The sequence below is a fragment of the Anabrus simplex genome, chromosome 1, assembly GCF_040414725.1.
Source record: "Anabrus simplex isolate iqAnaSimp1 chromosome 1, ASM4041472v1, whole genome shotgun sequence".
Taxonomy (NCBI): Eukaryota; Metazoa; Arthropoda; class Insecta; order Orthoptera; family Tettigoniidae; genus Anabrus; species Anabrus simplex.
This window is the reverse complement of record NC_090265.1, coordinates 1335732282-1335758343: the sequence shown is the minus strand read 5'-3', so window position 1 is coordinate 1335758343 and position 26062 is coordinate 1335732282. Positions and strand designations below refer to the sequence as shown.

General features: G+C 41.0%; 1 protein-coding gene across 1 annotated transcript in view; it reads left to right on the top strand.

Annotated features, from left to right (window-relative positions):
• Positions 1 to 26062, top strand: part of LOC136878715 (uncharacterized) — a 225841-nt gene that overhangs the window by 67238 nt on the left and 132541 nt on the right. Inside the window, exon 2 of the mRNA XM_067152163.2 lies at positions 13297 to 13437. Coding sequence (XP_067008264.2) covers positions 13346 to 13437 — 92 coding nt within the window. The 5' untranslated portion in view covers positions 13297 to 13345. The remainder of the gene's footprint in view (positions 1 to 13296; positions 13438 to 26062) is intronic.

Below are 26062 nucleotides of genomic sequence, written 5' to 3'. Positions count from 1 at the left end.
GATTACACTTGCATTTCACCAATAACAAGAAAAAAAGTGGGGCTTGCTTATGTGAAATAGGTTGGGCTGTAATGGGTTATATGTAATATTTAACCTGCCAAGGTGGAGGAAATTTTATCCCGCGGAGTTCCTTTCTATCGTGCCGGTAAAATTATCGATACAAAGCTGGCATATTTGAGTATCGTCAAATAAAACCACACTAAGCCTGAATCAGGTCCGGATTTTGGGCACAAAAAGCCAGTGCCCTATTATCTGAGCTATTTAGCCTGGTGTTATTATTCTTTTACTTTTAAACCACTTTTTTTTAAGTCGCACCGACACAGATACGTCTTACGGCAACGATGGGATAGTAAAGACCTAGGAGTCGGAATGGAAGTGGCCGTGGCCTTAATTCAGGTACAGCCCCAGCCGGCGTGGAAACGGGAAACCACGGGAAACCATCTTCAGGACTGCCGACAGTGGGGTTCGTACCCACTATCTCCCGGATGCAAGCTCACAGCTGCGCGCCCCTAACCACACGGCCAACTCGTTCGGTGTTATTATTATTATTATTATTATTATTATTATTATTATTATTATTATTATTATTATTATTATTCCATCCGATATCCGAAGTATTCTTGCCTCTCTAACCCAAACACGTCCTCGGCTAGCAGTAAGGACAGTAACTAGTTTTGTTTATACTGCATTTTAGGAGGCCATCTGAATTGCTGTCTGCCTGGCTGGTACTAACATTAGACAGGAGAAGCGTCAACAAAAAACGACCAGTTTCAGACGAGCATATGGCATCATTTGCTAGTATATACTTGCCGTGATGTAATTTCCAAGAAATTTGGCGGTGTTTTGTTATCCTTTACTAGAACGTTCTAGCACATCCATACACCTACACTTCTACTAGGGTGTGCAGGGGAATGTTGCAACAATAATTTGAATTTGTTTTTTATTAAGGTAATTTATTTATATTTTTATCTAGCTAAAACGCCAGTTTAAAAAGAATTCAATAATGTGTCTCAAAATGATAATTGAAAAATGAGTGTCACCTGTTGCCATGTACCCCACTGGAGGGGTAAGTTGCAACAGTGCATGTAAGATGGTGCAACACTCAATATGAGTCCTCGTCATTGTTAGAACAGTCTATAAAGATATAGTATGGATTGTTTTAGTCAGATGCAGAGTGGGTATCGGCCCACAAGTGGCCACGGTTGGTCCGTGGTCCGACAGCTCTGCACTCCGACCTGCCAGCCGAGCAGAGGAGAGGTGGCCACGGCTCTACCGTGGTTCTACGCCTCTGTATTCGGGACACGGAGAGGAGCTAGGCCCCACCGTCGGCTGTCCTGATAGTGGTTTTTTCGTGTTTTTCTATTCCCCTGCGCTAAGGCGAATGCCGGGACAGTTGCCACGGCCGCCAACGCCGTCACTTTATCCGCACATCTCCTTCATCATAACAAATCTCCCGGCCTGAGAGACGACGTCAACGTCTAGGAAGCTCACCTCCTCATTCAGGAGAGGAATGAAAACATTTTATTAGTAGTAGTTTGTTTAGCACATACCCAATGCGGCCACTGTTTACACCTCACACACTCGAATCATTCCATCTTTTTCTATACATATCTCCGCATTCACACAATAAGTGGTTTTCCCCTGAAGAGGAATCCATAAATTTGATCTTCCTTTTACCGGTACACACCAAACCAAACCAAACCAAACCCCATGGCACTACAGCCCTCGAAGGGCCTTGGCCTACCAAGCGACCGCTGCTCAGCCCGATGGCCTGCAGATTACGAGGTGTCGCGTGGTCAGCACGACGAATCCTCTCGGTCATTATTCTTGCCTTTCTAGACCGGGGCCGCCATCTCACCGTCAGATAGCTCCTCAATTCTAATCACGTAGGCTGAGTGGACCTCGAACCAGCTCTCAGGTCCAGGTAAAAATCCCTGACCTGGCCGGGAATCGAACCCGAGGCCTCTCGGTAAGAGGCAGCCGCGCTACCCCTACACCACGGGGTCGGCACCGTTATACACAGTTTGTCTTTTTCATTGAGCCAGAGTTTGTCACATTATTATTACTTTTCCCCTTGGCATTCCTTTTTCTTTTTCTTTCCTCCTCAAGATACTGTTTTTCTGGAGTGCCCGTAAGTATAACACAATATCTTGGTCTTCGTCCACTGGTGTGGAATAGTGGACAATGAACTTTTGAAAGCTTCCTTATTCTCCTTTATCATTTCCATCACGTTCAACAGCGTCAAACCTTTATTTTTGTTTTCCACTTATATTTTCTCATCTTGCTTGCCTAAAAGTGAACGCATAACTGTAAAAGGAGCTATTGAATTAAGTTAAATATTACCTAGCTAACAAGAAATAAGATTAAGATAAATCTGTCTATTTTTACGCGACTGTCCTTATCGTGATGATAGCCAACAGACCTCCAGTTTTACGTGGAATACGAACCACTGGGACAAGAATTTTCATTTCAAAAATCTCACATACAGTGGCTGAGATTCGAACCGTGCCCACCTTGGTGAGAAGCCAGCAGCTACGCCACTCGCCTATCATGCCCACAAATGCGATTGTAAGAGAGCTATTATTAGAACTATTATTATTTCTGTTAAGCACAATGTAATAGTATAAAGCCGGGGTTAGTTGCTACACCTGTTGCGAAGTGCCCCGTTATGAATTCCTTGACAGAAGTGGCGATCATTCGCAATTAACACAGTGGAGGCTAAACACTTATTGCAGTATCGAACTAAAACAATTTTTCTTTGTCTTCAAATTAAACTAGGATTATAACTCAAAACGTCCGCCTCTTTGGTGTAGTAGTTAGAGTGATTTGGTGCCAACCCCGGAGGTCCGGATTCGATTACCGGCTCAGCTACAACATTTGAAAAATGGTACGAGCACTGGAACGTGGTTCAGTCAGCCTCGGGAGGTCAACTGAGTAGATGGGATTCGATTCGGCCGAAAAGATGATACAAAGGAACTACAGGGTCATACGTTCGGGATGTCAGAAAGTAAAACGCTATACACAAGAAACTATGCACATGTATTGCTTGTTGATGGTACATACATGTTAAGGAGAGTCTGGAGTTTGTGTCACAGCACATTGGCACTTAACATGTCCACCATCGCGCGTGCGGCACAAACAATACCTCGAATCCATGTTGCGCCACGTGGCACGCAGCATATCTGGAGTGATTTGCTGAAAGGCCGCTGTAATCTCCCTCCGTAGGTCAGCCAGATTCTGTGGTCTTCGTGCGTACACTGTCGACTTGACGTAGCCCCATACAAAAAAATCTGGAGAGGTTAGGTCAGGGCTATTAGGAGGCTTTGGGATAGGTCCACCACGGCGTGTTGACTTGGCCACTCACATGGAATGTGGCTTCGTCCGTAAACATCCATCGTTTTAACCATTGATCGTCACCTTCCTGCCGCTCACACATCATCGTAACAAAATTGAGTCGAGCTCCGTAATTCAGCTGTGTCAATGTTTGCACGCGCTGCATACGGTATGGATGCATGTGAAGATAACGCCCAACAATCCTGTGATATGTTGTGTATGGTGTATTCTGCTCTGCTGATAAGCGACTGAGTGACTTTCGTGAACTCTGCGCCGTGTCTTGTGGAATATCTTCCTCCTTGTTGCTATCACGCCGCCTTCCACCTGTGTGAGGCATCTGCAATCCATTTTCCAAAAACATGTTGTACCATTTAACAATGTCCCGATGTGATGAGACATGCCTAACGTTGTCCTGACGTCTGAAAGCTCGCTGGGTCTCCACTACATTCGAAAATTTGGCATCCATACGACACACTGAGCGCGTTGTTGTGGTGTAACGACCATCTTACCTCAACTCTGTACCAACACTCAGCACTGAACGCGCGCGCTAACTTGTACCTCCTCTGTACCTGACATCTGGTGATTGCACTATGAACTACACTGCTGCGTTGACTCACGGAAGTCACCCCCTGTGGGTGGGTTCGGTAGAATAACACCCACGGTATCCCCTGCCTGTCGTAAGAGGCGACTAAAAGGGGTCTCAGGGGCTCTGAACTTTGGAGCGTGGATTGGCGACCACGGGGCCCTCAGCTGAGTCCTGGCATTGCTTCCACTTACTTGTGCCAAGCTCCTCACTTTCATCTATCCTATCCGACCTCCCTTGGTCAACTCTTGTTCTTTTCCGACCCCGACGCTATTAGGTTTGCGAGGGCTAGGGAGTCTTTCATTTTCATGCCCTTCGCGGCCCTTGTCTTCCTTTGGCCGATACCTTCATTTTTCGAAGTGTCGGACCCCTTCCATTTTTCACTCTGATTAGTGTTATATAGAGGATGGTTGCCTAGTTGTACTTCCTCTTAAAACAATAATCACCACCACCACCATAACGGAAGTCATTGTTGCAAAGAGAGTCACTGTTAACTCCCAACATTGTCATGTACATTGCAGAAAATTGCATAGATATATATGCATTAACATAATAGCTATGACGTTATACTTTCTGACATCCCAAACGGATGACCCTGTAGTTTGTTTTGAGTAATGTTTGATATTTTGTGAAACGAACTCTCTTCTTTCTGCATTTGGCATGGAACAAACATTTGAATGATTAGTCTCGAAATGTCACTTTACATTAAATGTGAAGGATACAATTGGGAACATGCATCATTTTCAAAAATATTTTTTTTGAAAAGTACATCAATGAAATAGTACGTAAACGTATTACATTGTGGTATGCTGCCTTGTTTTCTACCATTAAAAAAATATTTAATAGTGCCTTTCCGCAAGGCGAGTGAAACGGCCTCTGACGTAAGCGGCGCGCTGTGACGTCACGATCCAGTACCGCATGGAGCTCTACCAGCCGTTGTGCATCAGCCGTTGCTAAAAGCCGATTGTTTATTATTTATGATCGCGAATAACTTCAAAATGACAAAAGAAAGGTTCAAAACAGCACAATCAGACAATCTGTCATGTGTAAATGTCATCATTCTTGAAAAATAGTGACTTTTGTGGCCGCAGAAATTCGCGGATAACAAGCACGTTTGTAAGTGGCGTCTTTTATATACGTGCAATGTACTGTAACCCATAGTATTAGGATAACAACGAACCTGGATAGAAATCACACCACTTTCAACATTTCCTTCTAGACTGATTCCCCTATTAAAGAATAACATTACATTTTCGGGCTTTCAGCATTAGTAAATTAAGAAATCGGATTTCAGCACTAACATAAACATATAGGTAGAATTATAGTACTAGTCCGCTTCTGTGGTGTAGTGGTTAATGTGTGCCACTCCCGGAGGCCCGGTTTCGATTCCCGGCTCTGCCATGAAAGTTGAAAACAAATAGTACGAGGGCTGGAATGGGGTCTACTCAGCCTCGGGAGGTCAACTGAGTAGAAGGGTTTCGAATCCCACCTCAGCCATCCTCGAAGTGGCTTTTCGTATTTTCCTACTTCTCCTCCAGGCACCTAAGCCCACGGCCGTTTCCTTCCCTCTTCCTTGTCTATCCCTTCCGATCCTCCCATCCTCCAACAAGGCCCCTGTTGAGCATAACAGGTGAGGCCGCCTGGGCGAGGTAATGGCCCTCCTCACCAGTTTCATCACCATACTCAAAGTCTCACGTTCCAGGGCACTGCCCTTGAAGTGGTAGAGGTGAAATCCCTCGCTGAGTCCGAGAGAAAACCAACCCTGAAGGATAAACTGATTAAGAAAGAAAGAAGGAAGGAAAGAAAGAAAGATCATAGTACTATAGGGCTATAATCTATCATCTCAAAAAAAATATATATCTATGGTTGGGACAACTGGCCTACCCACTTCCGGGGCCCATGAAAGAGAATTAAATATCTTTGTGGAGGGAAAAAGTTAAACATGATAAAGATAAATATGACTTCATCTAGTTTTCACAAGTCGGGCTGAGTGGTTCAGACTGTTGAGGTGCTGACCTTCTGACCCCAACTTGGCAGGTTCGATCCTGGTTCAGTCCGGTGGTAGTTGAAGGTGCTCAAATACGTCAGCCTCGTGTCGGTAGATTTACTGGCACGTAAAATAACTCCTGCAGGACTACATTCCTGCACATCGGCGTCTCCGAAAATCGTAGAAGTAGTTGGCGGGGCGTGAAGCCAATAACATTAATTACATTTGGCTTTTAACAAGCTGAGCATATCAGAAAAGAAAAGTGTCCTGGTGACATTTTAGTCGCTCAATACAGGAATGTCTTTGGGTGCTGTGACTTTTACTTTTTTGCTTTACGTCACACCGTCACATATAGGTCTTATGGCGACGATGGGACAGGAAAGGCCTAGGAATTGGAACAAAGCGGCCGTGGCCTTAGGTACAGCCTCAGCATTTGCCTGGTGTGAAAATGGGAAACCACGGAAAACCATCTTCAGGGCTGCCGGCAGTGGGGTTCAAAACGCACTCTCCCGGATGCGAGCTCACAGCTGCGCGCTCCTAACCGCACGGCCAACTCGCGCGGTATTTTTACCCTTCGGTTTATTGACTTGGCTTGTATAACCTAAAACTTAGGCTAAGTTGGATAATATTTTAAACACCTACATCACTATTTTCACCTGTGTGCAATTATGTTATTTATTTCATTAATATTATGATAATTATTATAATTGAGCATTGTTAACTTATAAGACCCCAACAAACAAGCATTGGTTTTGTGTAGAGTTATACATTTGTTAAATTCACGTTGTTTCCTTTCATGATGTACACGCCTATTCTTTGTTATATTATAGAGTATTTAGACATAGCCTAAATTTCTTTACCAATTAAGCTCTTCAATAAAGACATACATAACTGTCCCATGCCAAGATATATTGGTAGAATTAGAGCTGTCAAAATGGTTCATAACCCCTTTGATTTATTATCTTGACATGGATCACCCAAAACATAGGTTAGGTTTGGAGAATACTTTAATAAGCAGCATTATTTAATGCACTGTTTATTACTTTCATATTCCAAGATGTAATTGAAGCATTTAAATAAACCATCATACATTAAAATTTAAAGTTTTACCACTAGAACAGCTGACATGGAAAAGTGATTTGAAAATTCAAACAAATTCATCTTACGTTAAAATCTTCAAAAAAATAAACTGTAGACTTTTCCGATATATCACCAGCATTTCTCCAGCTCGCCAAAATCCATTTCTCCCTAGTTTTAGCGTCTTTGGAACGTATATAAACAATTTGTTTGGTATGGTATGCGATGTGCTATTGCACATCGGAACTCTACACCATTTATAAGTTTTCTGCCTCACTGTCTGCGCAGGATTCATTTTAAGTCTAAAATACACCACTGAGATTATTATCCAATGTATAGACCTCGAAATTAACCATACTAGACACTAACGTAAAGTAGAAATACGCGAAGTGTATCCTGCTTCTCACAGCACACTATGTGTTATTTCGTCTGCTAATTCAGTCAACCTGTACGATGACGTCAGGCCAATGAGATCGCGTACTTGCGTGACGTGACATTTTCGTAGATTTTTATCATGTTTGGAGTTATTATTTGTACATTCTGATCACATTTTTGAATTCTGCATGCAATTTTGAATGAGATTAGCATATTTTTAATTAAAACCCCGGATCATGCATGTTCCCTATTGTGTTCAAACACAGGCAACACATCTGTCTATCAGTCCAAATTCCCTTGCCCACTGTTCTTGAAAAATCCGGTCACTACCTTTGTTAAGTTTCTGTTCTTTCCGGCACCGAAAACATGTTTGCGAGGTCCGTATACAAAACCACCAGAATACGATACTGTTATCTAACTTGACTTTCGGACCTACCAGTGTAGCAGTGTTGGCATATTGTACGTCCAGATGGAACTAGTATTTATATTTTCGATATTTATTTCTTATACGTGTAACACTGTTATCTGTAGTAGTATCATTATGTAGGAGCTGCCTGGCCGAGGCGGTAAAGGCGTGCTCGGTTCGCCCGGAAGGACATAGGTTCGAATCCCCGTCAGGAAGTCGTAACATTTAAGAAACGAGATTTCCACTTCCGGAGGTGCATGTGGCCCTGAGGTTCACTCAGCCTACACCAAAATGAGTACCAGGTTAATTCCTGGAAGCAAAGGCGGCCGGGCATAGAGCTAACCACTCTACCCCATTACGTGCCGAGGTTAACAATGGTGGAAGCCTTTACCTTCCACTCCTCCAAGTGCCTTCATGGCCTGTACGGAGGTGACATTGCTTTGCTAGTATTATGTTCATGTGGCGTGCCACAGAAATAGGTTCGCCATCCCTGGTCTAGCCAATCAGTAGTGGCGATTTTTTTTGGGGGGGGGGGCATAAAAATATATAGACAACAAAAAGTACCCGGATCTGGGGGATATAGTGGGTGGGGGGCGGGGTGAGGAGTGGGTAGACATCAGAACTGAACAAAAATAGCCATAAAATGGGAACTTTCTGATGCTGTCTAAGCAAATTTCGATAGAGACCTAAAGGGTGACGGTCTACCAAATTATGTGCGGGAATAATAGTATACTATACAATAAAACTTTCACCAAAGGAACAACAATTACGCATGTTAATACAATGTACTCAATTAAACAGAAGTACGGCGTGTTATACAGTCTAAAAGTAACTTCGTGTTTGGCTACATACTAACAAAGTAACAGACACTAGATAGAACTGAACAGACACATTGACTGATCGTGAGTGAGCAGTGGCGGCTGTTGCAGAAAATTAGCTGTGTGCTGTAACTCCGCCACCCCCCAACCCCACCCCTCCAAAAAATATTTAGAAACTTATGCGGTGTTCAAGAGGTTCTCCACTGAGTTTTCAATACTGATCAAACACACAAACAACCCCAACACATATACACATTCCTCATACAAAACTAATTAAACACACAATAACACCTGCAATCCTGCAATGACCGAGCTCGATAGCTGCAGTCGCTTAAGTGCGGCCAGTATCCAGTATTCGGGATATAGTAGGTTCGAACCCCACTGTCGGCAGCCCTGAAAATGGTTTTCCGTGGTTTCCCATTTTCACACCAGGCAGATGCTGGGGCTGTACCTTAATTAAGGCCACGGACGTTTCCTTCCCACTCCTAGCCCTTCCCTGTCCCATTGTCGCCATAAGACCTATCTGTGTCGGTGCGACGTAAAGCAACTAGCAAAAAAAAAATCCTGCAATGACAAAACATTCACGAACCACGAACTCAGAAACACTTGGTGTGAGCGCTCAAAACAGAACGTATCAATGTTACCAAAATCATTGAAATAAAACGTCGTAATGCAAAATTACATGCTTAAGTTGTTACCGTATAGTGAAATGTATACACTAGACATTTTGATTAAAGAAATTCACAATATTATGTCCTTATTTTGACAACATAAAAATTCAATTTTTATAGTTCGTCGATTTACAAATGTGGCTATGGAATAGGCAAGTTGGGAGTATTTAAAGACCTGGCGCGAACAGCTGATGGCTTCCTCCACAGCATTTTGTTCTTAAACACTGCCGGCTGAGTCAAGAGGGTGCCACGTGGCACGTTCTCATTTCGGTCGAAGTGCAAATGTGACCAACGCAGCCTCTCTGTGGTCGAACGAAGACTCGCTGTGAAGTGATGTCGTGGATGTTGTTTCCACAGCTCATCGGAAAAGTTGGGCACGCATGCGCAAAAGGCAGAGTTCTTGCTTTCTGGCAAATAGTCCAGAAATTCTCGCTGAGCTGTGCTCTGCGCAGCACCCGGCGTGGAGCGCAAGACTAGTTGTGAAGGGAGTTGAATGATTTGCTATTCTTTGGCTGACGTCTTTCTCAATTCACTGTATTTCATTGTAGATAATATTATGAAAGTAGTTTATTTTTCAAATAGACAATGTGCTGCAGCACTTCAGCACATACGGTACAGCCGTTCCTGTGAGTGAGACAGCCAGACTGACGAATGCGCGCGGCAAGTGGGTGACTTTGGCAAAAATATACCCGAGCCACTCTTCGTTGCAGGACATGTTACACATTGCTCCGCGGATTTCCACTAACTTTTTTTTTTTTTTTTTTTTTTTTTTGCAAGGGGCTTTACGTCGCATCGACACAGATAGGTCTTATGGCGACGAAGGGACAGGAACGGCCTAGGAGTTGGAAGGAAGCGGCCGTGGCCTTAATTAAGGTACAGCCCCAGCATTTGCCTGGTGTGAAAATGGGAAACCACGGAAAACCATTTTCAGGGCTGCCGATAGTGGGATTCGAACCTACTATCTCCCGGATGCAAGCTCACAGCCGCGCGCCTCTACGCGCACGGCCAACTCGCCCGGTTATTTCCACTACTTGCTGTACAATTTAGTTAGCCGCGATGAATGACGTTTTGTGCGTATTTCAGCTAAGTATTTTTCTTAATAATTAAAGAAATTAAAGGAAATAATTAGCTGAAAAGACAACAGGGTCTGCACATTTTTTTAAATAATTCCTGGTTTCAGGCGGCTAAAATGGAATAGGTCTCACTCTCACTCTCCATTTTCTCCACAAAGTGGGGGGCAACTTCCACCCTCCCTCCCTCTCTAATCGCCTCTACTGTATACCGCTTTTCACGAGAGTTTAATCCTGATGTAAACAAATAGGCGGAGCACCTTGCCTTTCCACGTGGACATGGACGTAGTTGATTGGAGAAGCAACCGTCGCACTCACTCGACTGTATGCGAGCTCGAAGAAAAGTAGTACGTCGTATTTATTTCATTTTATTTTAGTTTCTTACATTTAGAGAGTTTTTTTTGCTAGTTGTTTTACGTCGCACCGACACAGATAGGTCTTATGGCGACGATGGGACAGGAAAGGGCTAGGAGTGGGAAGGAAGCGGCCGTGGCCTTAATTAAGGTACAGCCCCAGCATTTGCCTGGTGTGAAAATGGGAAACCACGGAAAACCATTTTCAGGGCTGTCGTTTAGAGAGTTTGGAAGAGTATGTAATCAAATTAAGATATGGTTGTCATACATACCGGTGTATATATATGTGTGTTTTTTAATATAAAATAGTGATTAAATAACGAGAAATTAAGGCACAAGGCGTAGTGTAATACAGGAAGTCTTCTCGTAGGGGGAAAGTCCCAGGCTGTACAGTGTGGAGATAAGGTGTTGCATCTTCCAGCAGTCAGTGAGTGGGTATTCTTAGTGAGAGGAATGGAGCAAGAGGTAGGACCATCGCATGTAGTGAAGCACAAAAGAGGAAAACCGCTCAGAAGCGACCATTGGCAGTGCATGGTGAATGTGTTCAATAAACTAAATGAACAGAATCCAGGTTTAGTCGTTTATTCAGAAGTTCAGATCTTCGCACTGTTGTCGTATGTGATGCGCAGCCCTGTACGTCCGAACACGAGACGTTGACGGGTGGAGGTCGGTACTACACGTTCAGCAAATCACAACTCTTTCTTTGGTGGAGGCGTGGACATACCATGTTTACATCAGGATTTAACTGTCGTGAAAAGACATATAGCCAATTGACCTTGTCGGTGAATGTGCTCTGGTTAGTTTCCAGATATTCAGTCTTCTTAACATTTACAGGATACACCACGTATTGGCTTAGCCTTAGACGGTCAGCCCATCTTTCAACACAGCCCTGGAGTTGTTCTTTAGTGGTGACTGGATGTAGGAGGACATCGACGTAACACTATATACTGTATTTGAGAATAAAACCATATAATGGTCACCTTGCTCAGCAGTCTTGTATGCACATCCTGACTTAAAACTGAAAGGGCGCCTGTATGAAAGAATCTGCTCAGTCTTCCATTTATTAATACAGATATGCTTTATCAAAATCTAACATCACCATAAAAATATAATTTTCTAAAAAATTAAACTTTTACTATTCATTAAAACATACCCTTTCACAGCAAGCGCACTGCTTTGTTCTCACTCTCCATTATTGTTCCCTCAATGCTGGGGATCGTAATTGCCGAGGAATCTTTTGTGTAAATCTCCTATTTCTTACACATTGTTTATGAACTGTTTCTGAGATTCAGTTCTTTAAAATGATAGAGTCTTTGGTGCGAAATGCTGTCCAAAGTCATAATATTTTTCACCAGCGCCACATTTCAAAAGAACCGAACTTCTTCAGGTCTGAAGCACGAAGAGCCCACGTCTCGACTCCATACAGGAAAACTGTAAATGCAAGACTGTAACTTATACTAGACTCCCCATCACTTAAAATGTGATAGAGCCATTCTTCCACACGTGGGAAAAGTATATCATAACACTTGAGAAGCGTACAGGCAAAACCAAACATGTTCGTCAAATGCAGACTCTCAGGAGGAAAAAAACACTTAAATTAGCAACTGAATAGGAGCTATTGAATATGCAAATTTTCAGACATTTTTTGAATTAACACAGAAAAATTCTCTGTAAAAATGTCATATATCAAAAATCAATAGCAACTAAATAACCTCGTGTGCAAAAATAGGCATGCTTTGTTTTGCTCATATCGCACATGATTTGCTTGTTTTTGTCAGACTCTGACTGGATTTGTTCGTTTTGGCCCAGACGCTAGCAGGACTTGTTCATTTCTTCTCATACTATTTAGGAGAATAAAATCGGGGAGGCGGAAAGTTACGTGATAAATACTCGGCCTGTGAATAGTATTTTAGGACATGTTCTCAATTGATCGGGCCCATCTGCTATAGCTCACATCTAGATATTTTTATCTTCAATAATGGCAGGATCAGTTTAGTATTGGTCAGATTTGATTGAGAAACAGATAAATGACACGACTGTATCAAATCCACTGCTTTCTTAAATATTTGATTTCTGAACATGTTCTGTTTTTCCTGGACACTCCTCATTTCCTTGGCCAGAGCAGTACTTCTCTTGTTCTCAGGAGCACAGTTACCTACGCTGAAAATGACTCTCTGGGTAGGGGTGGCAGAATACATCCACGGTATCCCCTACCTGTCGTAAGGAGCAATAAAAAAGCGTAAACTTCAAGGCCTCATATCTTGCTTGTGTGCGTTATCGCCACTAGCTGAGTCTGGCACTGTTTCCACTTACTTACGCCAGGATCTTATCCAACCACACTTGGCCAAGTCTTGTTTTCTTCCAGCCCAACAGTACTAGGTTTGGGAGGCCTAATAAGTCTTTCGTTTTCACGCCCTTCGTAACCCTTTCCCCTCTTTTGACGATGCCTTCATTCTTCAAAGAGTCGGACCCAAATGCACTTCTGAACTGGAAATGAGTGAACCAACGGCTTTTCTCACCGATAAAATAATACGTAGCTTTGTTCATACCCGTGTTGTGCCTTTCCTCTTTAACAATGACGTGCATTGTTTTCAAGACAGTACTCATTGTTTGACGTTTACAGGTTGTGACTTGCCATGGACTACCACTGACATCACTAGTGCTGTAGGACCATGGTGTGGCTCAGTGTCCTGCTGCTAGTCTCCCAGGCCACATGCTGGGTTGGAGCTGTCATGGGGCCCAACACTTGCTCCAGACAAGAAACGTAAGTGCTATTCCCCTGCTAGACTTCTTAAAACGGTATCCACAGCATGATTCCTTAAAAGCGTGCAAGAATTAAAGACTAGGGGATGCTCAACTGAACAGTTTGAGATAGGCAACATACGGTCTGAGAAGCCAGATTAAAAAGATATGTGCTTAAACACGTCTACCTCATTAATATTTTACGGATTATTTACTGCCTATTTTTACATGTATTTATTTATTAGTACGTAAACCTATCTTAAAAGCGGAAATTAATATGTTGGAAATTAATTGGAAATTTGCAATGAACATGTTAATAATGCATCTTATGAATAAAAGTTACAAATGGTCGACAGTCATAATTATTATAGTAGATGATGTTCATGTTGCTACTTGCACCAAAATGGCAATCTCATCTCGCTGAATGACATACATTTTATTGAGATTTGGGAAGTAATTGAGTAAAAGTAATCGAGTTACTGGTAACGATTACATTCTTAGTAATTTTACTTGTAATCGTTACTTTTTACAAAATGTAACTTTTACTTTTAATCGTTACTTTTTACAAAATGTAATTTTTACTTGTAATCGTTACTTTCAACAATAATTTTATACTTGTAATCATTAATGTTTACAAAATGTAATTTTTACTTGCAATCGTTACTTTTAACAAAAAGTCATTTTTACTTGTAATCGTTACTTTTAACAAAAAGTAATTTTTGCTGGTAATCGTTACTTTTAACAAAAAGTAATTTTTACTCGTAATCGTTACACTTTACAAAATGTAAGTTTTACTTGTAATCGTTACTTTTAACAATAAGTAATTTATAGTTGTATTCGTTACACTTTACAAAAGGTAATTTTTACTTGTAATCGTTACACATTACAAAAGGTAATTTTTACTTGTAATCGTTACTTTTAACAAAAAGTAATTTTTACTTGTAATCGTTACACTTTACAAAAGGTAATTTTTACTTGTAATCGTTACTTTTAACAATAATTTTATACTTGTAATCATTACTTTTTACAAAATGTAATTTTTACTTGCAATCGTTACTTTTAACAAGAAGTATTTTTTACTTGTAATCGTTACTTTTGACAAAAGTAATTTTTGCTTGTAATCGTTACTTTTAACAAAACGTATCGTTACTTTTAACAAAAATAATTTTTGCTTGTAATCGTTACTTTTAACAAAAATAATTTTTGCTTGTAATCGTTACTTTTAACAAAAAGTATTTTTTACTTGTTATCGTTACTTTTAACAAAAGTAAATTTTGCTTGTAATCGTTTCTTTTAACAAAATAATTTTTGCTTGTAATCGTTACTTTTAGCAAAAAGTAATTTTTACTTGTGATATACTTCTTGAAATAAAATTATAATCGTCACATTCTATTAAATGACATGTATAGCATGGAAGCAGAAGTGTGAAAAAATACATTATGATGAGTTTTTCAGTCTTGCTACAGCAGTACCAGTAGCTTCAATAGTTCTGAATGAGGTGCTTTCTTACCTCTCCAGTACTTCCAAAGATGTTCTAAACACCGGTATTTCTATAAGTACGGCGGCTATTCAGTAAATGCAAAGGTATACTTCCCCCTGAAGACGTCGAAGATTAGCAATTAGAATTTTAAGAACCAATTAATTTATTTTCAAAGTACTGTAAGTAGAAAATCATTTCAAACACTAAGTCATTAATTCCAAGGTATCATGTTTAGTCTCACCTAGTGATGTCTCTATGCTAACAAAAAAAAAAAGGACTCACAAAATGTAATATACAGTATTACTTTTCCTTGCAAACTTTTGTATTTTTCCAGCACCAAGCGAAAAAGAAAGTCTGTGATTTCCTTGAAACTAACATTCTGTAAAGGAATTGTAATTGTAATTTTACTGATTACTTTTTGAAAAAAGTAAATTTTAACTGTAACTGTAATCGAGCCCAATTACTTTTTTCTTGTACGCTTCCCATCACTGATTTTGTTGAGAGAGAACCAAGCATGCAGAATTCCACTTGCCCCAGTCATATTTCTACCATGAAATACGTGCAACGTAGAATCCAGTATTACAATTTGTAATTGTCACTCTCCAAACTTGCAAATGAAGATAATGCCGATGCATTCTCCGGAATGGTAAAGACGATTAATTCACTTTAGTGATAGGAGGTAATTTTCACTAAACAGTTCAAACATGATGGTCATCATTGAATTGTTCTGGTTAAGGAGCTTTACAGTCGTGTTAAATATTCATTTCCTTGGTGTGTTTTAAAGACTCAGGCCTTTTGGCGACGATGGGATAGGAAAGGACTAGGACTGAGAAGGCCATGGCCTTTCCATCCCGGTATGAAAATGGGAAGCTACGAAAAACCATATTCAAAGCTACCGACGGTGGGGTTAGAATCTAGCATCTCCCGAATGCAAGCATACAGCTACGTGACACGAACCACGCAGCCAACACACTCTGTTTTACATATTCAGTTTTTACGTTCTTATTGTGCAGTACCGTATTACCGACTAACCTGAGTTAACATACCATTTTGTACCTCACAGCAGTTGCTAAGTGACTGCCACCAATTCAAGAACATGACACGGATGTACGAAATTCTGCCGCACTCTTCCTAATATTCCCGACATGTTCAGTAAAGCACCGCACATTTCCCATTACATATTTGCACACTTTTACTGAAACACCCTGTTTAATTACTGGAAATGTGCACTATTCAGAGATCCTAGGTTCATAATCCAATTGTAAAACTACCTATGTCCATTGTTGTTGATCCCTGGATTTTATTACATTCATCATCATCATCATCTGTTTACCCTCCAGGTTCGGTTTTTCCCTCGGACTTAGCGAGGGATCCCACCTCTACCGCCTCAAGGGCAGTGTCCTGGAGCTTCAGACTCTTGGTCGGGGGATACAACTGGGGAGTATGACCAGTACCTCGCCCAGGCGGCCTCACCTGCTATGCTGAACAGGGGCCTTGGGGAGGGATGGGAAGACTGGATGGGATAGGCAAGGAAGAGGGAAGGAAGTGGCCGTGGCCTTAAGTTAGGTACCATCCCGGCATTCGCCTGGAGGAGAAGTGGGAAACCACGGAAAACCACTTCCAGGATGGCTGAAGTGGGAATCGAACCCACCTCTACTCAGTTGACCTCCCGAGGCTGAGTGGACCCCGTTCCAGCCCTCGTACCACTTTTCAAATTTCGTGGCAGAGCCGGGAATCGAACCCGGACCTCCGGGGGTGGCAGCTAATCACGCTAACCACTACACCACAGAGGCGGCTTTATTACATTCAACCTTGCAAAATTCTGCTAATAGACCTACGTTTGTTTTAAATTTTTGAGCATTTACATCTTCTAGAACCAAATCAATACACACCCACACGGCCACTAATGCTTCAATAATAGATTATTTCTCACTTCTGAAGTTATGAGATGACACTAGTCCCTACAACAAACAAGAACAACAGCAACAGTTCTGACGTCCATAAACGAAGACCATAACGAGGCTTGTATTCCTACCACCTGAAACCTCAGGAAATAATCATGCACTTGTGTTCAAAAGAATACCATAATACGACATAAAGTTTTAAAATAGGACACAAAAGAAATGAAATATTATCCAAAAATTGCTTAAGACTTTTTATACAACATTTTACACATTATTTTTGGTGAATATTAATTCCTTGTTAGTGCCCCCAGTGCCCCCGCGCTACGGCTATAGTGCCAAGCTCTGCGTTTGGGAGACGAGTGGGTTCGAACCCCACCGTCGGCTGTCCTGTAAATGTTTTCTGCGCTTTTCGATTTTGACTTCAGGGCAAATACGGCGACACTTTACATTCATAGGCCACAGCCGATTTCTTCCTATTCATTTGGTCTTCATTAGCTCCTCAACTCAGGTGGACGTCAGGAAGGGCATCCAAACACTTAACAAATAAAAATCAACATTGAACGTTATAGCCGATACTTGTATCCGAAAAGTGATAAAAATTCGTTGTTTTATACGATATGTCGTAATTTGCGACGTCGTACCAAGTGATTTTTAAAAATACAATGCTTATATAGGGTTTAGATGGGACCGCTAGATTTAGCCGTTGTATCTAATACGTCGTTAAAAGCGATGTCGCAATAAACGGTTTCCACTGCAGTTTCATACTTCAAAGATAATAAGTATCGATGACATTCAATTTTTAGTATCAATATATTGTTCAGAAGTTACTTGTAAGAAATAATTATTGTGCTGCAGCAAGTGCAGATATAAGGCAAGGTGCTTAAAATTAAAACACGCCTCACGCAAGCTAAACTGACTAATACGTTCTTGGGTATAATGACCGTGGGAGAAGTACAGTAGTGTGTTGGGATTATATAAACATATTTAAACAGTAACCTCGTTAACACGTTTTTAAGCCAATTAAGTGATTTTTAACTTTCTAGTACATGTGTGGAAGAGTGAAAGTGTCACGCGAAATTAGGGGAGTGATTGAAAAGCACAGAATTAACACACCAAGTATTGTTTCATTTAGAAGTTCTGGACATCGTTTTTAACAGTACTATGTACTTCCTGATCGTTTAAATACTAATATTAATGTTACAGTACTCCCCCTATGAGGGACGTATTTGTGTTCGAACACTCCAAATGGCATGAAGATTGATTGGAAAGCTCAAATATTGTCAGTGAAAACGGCTGCAGGATTCTTTTTCCCTGTAAAATTACGTATTTGATCAAACGAGTAACTTCAAGTAGAAGCGGTTAGTATCATTACGTCGCAACTTTGAAGATGATTAAGTGCACTGATGTAGAGTACCCGGCACGTAAGGCTGTACACTAAAAAGCCAATATCGCGCCGGCCTATTCCCATTTTAATGGCTCATCACTGCTGCCAACTTGACTATCATAGTTAGATATTGAAATTACCAGACATACAGTCCGCGAAACTTTTAGTGATACTTGCTTTTACGGGGTGAGGAGTAAGGAAGGAGCAACCCCCGGTTCCGGTAATACTGCTAACTGGATGGAAATGAAATCTGAATTGAATCGATAGTATGATCGATCGATATGAATTTTCTAAACCGTCGTTTGCGTTTAGGAGTTGTAGGTTGTTGCTGTGATGTACCTTGATTTCCCTTACTCATGCTCAAGCTTAACCTATATTTTGACTTTGCTGTGTAAATAACAACAGTATTTAAAATGCTGCAATTATACCGCCAGATGTCCACGGCAATGCATAATGTTTTCATACTTTTCGTGTCAGAGGTTGCCAATACGAATCTCGAAGATAACCGAGGTCTACCGATTCAGCACTAGGGAGCCGAAGAATCACTAAAAGTTTCGCGCACTATGCTTGATAATGATGATGATGATGATGATGATGATGATGCTTGTTGTTTAAAGGGGCCTAACATCGAGGTCATTGGCCCCACACGCACTATAAACATAACAAACTATAGCCTCAGTGTAAGCGCCAATAATGGAGGTTCCCTTACCCAAACAAATGAGAAATAAAGATATTCATAATTAAGTCGGTTTCCAAGCTCAGTGAGGAATTAAGGAAATACACTCACTCTCTCACCCTTACTCCGTTTAATGTCCGACTCGTTGGCTGAACGGTCAGCGTACTGGCCTTTGGTACAGAGGATCCCGGGTTCGATTCCCGGCGGGGTCGGGGATTTTAACCTTAATTGGTTAATTCCATGGCACGGGGGCTGGGTGTATGTGTTGTCTTCATCATCATTTCATCCTCATCACGATGCGCAGGTCGCCTACGGGAGTCAAATAGAAAGACCTGCACCTGGCGAGCGGAACCCGTCCTGGGATATCCCGGCACTAAAAGCCATACGACATTTCATTTCACTCCGTTTAATGTTATATATTTCTGCCTTTATTTTGATATAGTATTACTAGAACCTTATTCTTCCGGTGTTTGCCTGCTGTAAACAATTCAGTTCCCTTCTTGAAATTTGCTATAACTTGTCGGATTGAAGTGAAACCACGCTGTAATAATACACACAAGCAAATATATATTACATGCCAGATATGCCGTAACTCAATAACAATAGGCCTACACAAAGGCTGCGTCTGCAAACCGTACCAAAGTCGAGACAAGACAAGACAAGGTTAGGTTAGGTTAATTTGATAAAGAAATGTCCTTCCATTTCAACTGATTCTTATTATGACAGAAATTTATCATAGAATAGATAACGTTCCTTTCCATTTCGGAGGATTTGTTGCAAAGTTTTCTTGCTTCTTAGTCATCCTAATTGAATTCTATGCATAAGAATTGGAGGAAATAAGACCATATTGATAAAACGCTGTCCGCCTCTGTGGTGTAGTGGTTAGCGTGATTAGCTGCCACCCCCCGGAGGCCCGGGTTCGATTCCCGGCTCTTCCACGATATTTGAGAAGTGGTACGAGGGCTGGAACGGGGTCCACTCAGCCTCGGGAGGTCAACTGAGTAGAGATGGGTTCGATTCCTACCTCAGCCATCCTGGAAGTGGTTTTCCGTGGTTTCCCACTTCTCCTCCAGGCGAATGCCGGGATGGTTCCTAACTTAAGGCCACGGCCGCTTCCTTCCCTCTTCCTTGCCTATCCCTTCCAATCTTCCCATCCATCCACAAGGCCCCTGTTCAGCATAGCAGGTGAGGCCGCCTGGGCGAGGTACTGGCCATACTCCCCAGTTGTATCCCCCGACCAAGAGTCTGAAGCTCCAGGACACTGCCCTTGAGGCGGTAGAGGTGGGATCCCTCGCTAAGTCCGAGGGAAAAACCGAACCTGGAGGGTAAACAGATGATGATGATGATGATAAAACGCTGCGGTCATTTCACACTAACTACGTTTATAAATCCATTATTTGAACATGCCACATTTTTACTTAGTGTACCTGGTACAATCCAAATAGATTTACAGAAAATGAAAATATATTTTACTTACTTTCGCAAATAATGTAACAGTAGAGATTTTCAAAACACGGCAGTGGCAGTGCGTATAATCTCGCAAGTCACGAAACAAATATAGCGCAAACATACGAGATTATTTTCTTACAAGCTGCCTTACATCGTACCGACACAGATAGGTCTTACGGCGACGATGAGACAAGAAAGGCCAGAAGTGGGAAGGAAGCGGCAGTGGCCTTAATTAAGGTACAGCCCCAGCATTTGCATGGTGCGAAAATGGGAAACCACGGAAAACCATCTTCAGAGCTGCCGACAGTGGGTTTCGAACCCACTATCTCCCGGATGCAAGCTCACAACTGCGCGCCCCTAACCGCACGGCCGACTCGCCCGGTAAACATACGAGATTAACGGTAATTGTGAGATGTTGTATCGTCAAGCAGGGTCCTTGAACTGTATGGTTGGCGACACTGAATTGAACCCAACAATGAGAAAATAACTATAAATCACAACCTTCAGTGTCCGGCTCCATGGCTAAACGGTTAGCGTGCTGACCTTTGGTCACAGGGGTCCCGGGTTCGATTCCCGGCAGGGTCTGGAATTTTAACCTTGATTAATTTCGCCGGCACGGGGGCTGGGTTGTGTCGTCTTCATCATCATTTCATCCTCATCACGACACGCAGGTCGCCTCAGGGAGTCAAATCAAAAGACCTGCATCTGGCGAGCCAGACACTCCCGGCACTAAAAGCCATACGCCATTTCATTTCATTTTTTCTACCTTCAGTATTAATAGGGGAGAAAGAGTAAGGTTGTCCCCTTAGTATATTCCCTTACATGCCGAACAGTATAGCTATTCTCAAATGCTGTATTATGCGTCACTAAAAAAAGCCATCTTCATTTTGATATCGGCTGAGGATGTACGGAGACACGTCTCGTCCACATCAACACTTGAGTGTACACTAAGTAAGTAACCGTATTTTATGAATTACTCTTGAGTTGACATTATAATTTATTTCTACAGGATGTTTTCCGGTCATTTTCAATGCTGCGATCAACATCATACCATAATCACTTGAAGTAACTCGTTTGATCAAATGCGTAATTTCTTCACGAAAAACAAAAACAAAAACTTTCCTACCACTTTTCATGCAGTCCGAACTGTTCAGACACAAACACTTGACCACGTTAGCCGGGCCTCTTGACTGACAGGTTAGCATTTTGGCTCTTGGTCTTCAGTGCCCAGGGTTCGATTCCTGACCGGGTCGAGGAATTTCAATCTTAAACGATTAATTTCCCTCGCTTTGGTGTTTCAACACTTTACTTCACCATACTAACATACCGTTTCTCGTACACGGTAGAAGCCGCCCACCCTCGCCATAGGATGTCTTAGAAGTGATGTAGCAGACTAGCAATAGCCAAATGAAATTTTTGTTAATAGTAGTGAGCCCTTCCCGCGTCCAGGTACGTCACAGCTATCACTTCCCGACAGTCAGATGTAATCTCAGGGTATCTCATCAAATAAGAAAAATATTTAATTTTTCTGTAGGTTAGGCTTTGCGTGAATTCCGAGAAAGACGTAGCGACCGTACGCGATAATCACCGATGAACGTCTCCATCTTACCGCATAAAATTGTAAATTCATCACCGATCGCAATTTCTTAACGCAAATTACATGAAAATCACCTTACAAACTAAGTCAATCTACTAACTACTACTATAAATTATCACTCACTGAATTATAAAATAATGAAGATACATATTTATTAACTATGAAAAACTCAAAGAAATGAGAACTAGTATCATTATGAATTTCCACAATTGAAAATCCACAGCCTCTTTCCAGTCATCCGACCGGGTCAGGAATGGAATGAATGAAGCCCCAATCTAGCAGCGAGGATGGGAATTGTGCCGGCTGCCGAAGCCTGTCGCACTCCTCTGGGGCAATGATTAATGAATTATTAATGAAATGAAATATTGGAGAGTGTTGCTGGAATGAAAGATGACAGGGAAAACCGGAGTACCCGGAGGAAAACCTGTCCCGCCTCCGCTTTGTCCAGCACAAATCTCACATGGACTGACCGGGATTCGAACCACGGAAGGCCGGCGCGCTGCCGCCTGAGCCACGGAGGCTCAATTTCCACAATTGTTGTTCAAATTGATAAATCGTGAAATTCAATATTTAAGTCAGCGCTGGCGTATTAATAAAATAACATGATATTATAAATTCAATATTTTTGAAATGAAATCAAATTATCCATAATCATCCTTGAAAAATTAAATTAGTCATTCACATGCATCAATGTGACACAATTACATTAGCATCAGGAAAATTTGGAATTCCTCCTCAAAATTTATACACCTTTAAGTCGTGAAATCTGAATTCGTTAATGTAGAATACCATTATGAAGAACTGTATTATGTCGACTGACGTGCTAAGGTTTCCATCCCTACTGCCTCTTAAAATCACGGCTGCTAATCTACTATATTCTCATTTAAAATTCTAGCATGAATTATAAATCAATACTCAAAATATAATCTATCTCCCTATTCTATCTACATAATTCTTAATTCATTGCAATTTGGCTCGATATGCATTCATTCGTTAAGTTTAACTCAAATATATCGTGTGTGCAAGTAATTCAACAAGTATCTGCGGTATGATATTTCGGTACTATGTTTATACGTCGGCTATATATATCGTCTTGCCTATCTCATATTTCATATGTTTTGAGAATACGTCACAAAGCTCATATATCTATATATTAACAGCTATATTTGTTACTACATCACCTCTCAAATGTCCAACTCGTTGGCTGAACGGTCAGCGTACTGGCCTTCGGTTCAGAGGGTCCCGGGTTCGATTCCCGGCCGGGTCGGGGATTTTAACCTTAATTGGTTAATTTCAATGACACGGGGGCTGGGTGTATGTGTTGTCTTCATCATCATTTCATCCTCATCACGACGCGCAGGTCACCTACGGGTGTCAAATAGAAATACCTGCACCTGGCGAGCCGAACCGTTCCTGGGATATCCCGGCATTAAAAGCCATACGACATTTCATTTTTACCTCTCAAATTTCAACTATATACGAATATTCACCATCTATACCTTATTTCAAGTCACTCCCGCGGTATATTTCTTTTCCAGTACTTGCATCGTTTAACTGATTCAATATCATTCATATTTAACGTCTATCATCCATTTATATGTCTCATAATTACCACGACCCACATTATCATACTCAAATCAACTCATATAACTTCTTACAACCTTATACAACCTTCAATTAATTCCATTTCAACTTTCTCAATATCTATTCTCATCACTCATAACCTTCTTCATATTATTTGCAACTACTGAGACATAACATTCTTCTGTACGTAAATACTCCTTTACATTGATCAATTCTCTTCCAAAATTACGATGCATAACCTTAAATACCGTATTTGTGCATTTAACAATATTACTTTACAAGGAATAACTTGACTCTATCTAATCACTTCTCACACGCGATCCACCTGTGACGTAATCTTTGACTGAATGGTCTCGCGAGATTTCTTCCTACTCGTATTCTCAACTACCTCGTTGAATCACCTGTTCATACATAATCATACTTCACGAGATATCTATCTAATTCTACACTGACTTAATATAGCATTAGCAGCTTAAATGTAACGCACTTCACTTCACTGTTCCACTTGCACACTTAAATATTTCATACTTAGAATATTCTATTCTAACGCATATGCCAAACTAAACTAAGAATTATGTTACTTATTATAAACACTTAGCTCGTCTTTCATCATATCAGCCGTCATTTGCTCTCCTTCTGCTCGTCACATCGCTGGTTCATTGGCCATGGTTCTAGATTCGGCTGGACTCTTCATCTCATCTTAGGTTGGTTCGGCTGGGCGAATTCCTCCTCTCATCTCGGGTAGGTTCAGCTGTTCGGATGATATCTCCCTCCAGGTTGGTCCATATGGATGATTAGCACATCATCTTCTTCTTGGGATAACTGCCAATAAAATCAAATATTTCCGAGAAGTAAATATTCATTTTAGATCCTTGTTAGAATAATATTTCTTTTAAACTATTCTTTTAGTTTTCTTTTGTGTTATAATCGACCCATTTTCTAAGTCCGCATAATATATTTGATCTTGCCTTGCGAAAATCTTCTTATTTAGATTATTTATTTTCTGAAATATTACTCCTTCCTCGACTTTTCTTTTAATGGAGTTTGTGGCTACTCCAACCACTACTCTTATACCTTCATATCTTCCACATAATATAAATAACATTTGTTTGAGCGCCAGTTGCTTTTTTAAGAAAAACAACAAAATTCGGTAGAGCATACCTCTTATATCAATTATCTCAAGGCGTGAGGTGATAAACTCACATATCTGGCAATATACAGGGATATGGATCAGGACAATATTAAATTACTGTTGCATTTCCACAATTGAGGATTGTACATGGAACTGGAATCACTTATTATAATTAAAATAAAACTGAGTTTATGACTATAATTTACGTCACAATGAACAATCATTGACGTCTTTTAATTTAACAAAAGAAATATATCGTGAGATTTGCGGTACTAAGAAAAGGACAATTTAATCTAAACAAAAAAAGCTATTGGCATGAACTTGAAGTGCGATGTGATATCGCCGCTGATTACACTCTTCTTCATGTTATGAATGCATAACATGTCTGATGCTTTAATTACCTGTTGTCTGCATACACCGCTGTTGAACTTGAAATTCTTGGGAAAACCTGTGAGCTGAAGTCGGGAGCCGTCTGTTGTAATCTTCTTATATAACAAGGAGTTGGCCTACATACCATGTACGCGTGTAGGGAGCTCCAATGTAATTACGTCCACTCAATATATTTTAAATAATTGGAATATTATTGAAACATCTTGTGAAGTTCATCCTCACAAGAAGATGATGTTTCTTTATCAGCATAGTACCCGTCTCTGCTCGGATACAAGCACCACTTGTAGACTTCCTCGATGATTACCTCTTCAAACACAACTCTTAGCTCTGACCATCACACTAAGACCACTTCTTCCATTTGATACATCTGACTGTTACATATGATCTGCACGATATCAACTGCTTATGATACTATGAACTGAGTACCTCTCCCTACCGTAGCATCACCTTATATTACCTCGCGATGACGACTCATCTCCCCACTCACTGTTCATCCCTTCCACTTCCACATACAGTAGCTGGCGAATACTGACACTTGGTCGCAATCACGTGTCCACGCACTGATGTCATCAGTCACGCGCTGTCTAAGCGTACCCAAGCGGACCAAGAATGACTATGCCGAATGCGTCACCGGGAAAACTCCTTGTACACAACATTCCCAGTTAAACATAGCCTCGATTGCAAAATACTATGCCAGCTCATCTAGCCAAAGTTACAAGCCACAGCATGACAATATGAAACCAACAAATCTCACTTACTACAATACAGAATAATTACAAACATATTCACTTAACCTATGATTAAATACAATAATATACGCGATACCTAATTATTACAGTCTAAATGATGAGAAACAGAATATATAAAATCTAATTAATCGGGTTAATAATAATAATAATAATAATAATAATAATAATAATAATGATAATAATAATAATAAATACAGAATGGATTCTGTAACCCAGAACGCCTCCCTCATGAAATAATCGATTAAATGAATCGATTGATTCATGAAATATATACATAACATGTCTGAAATCGAGTACACCAT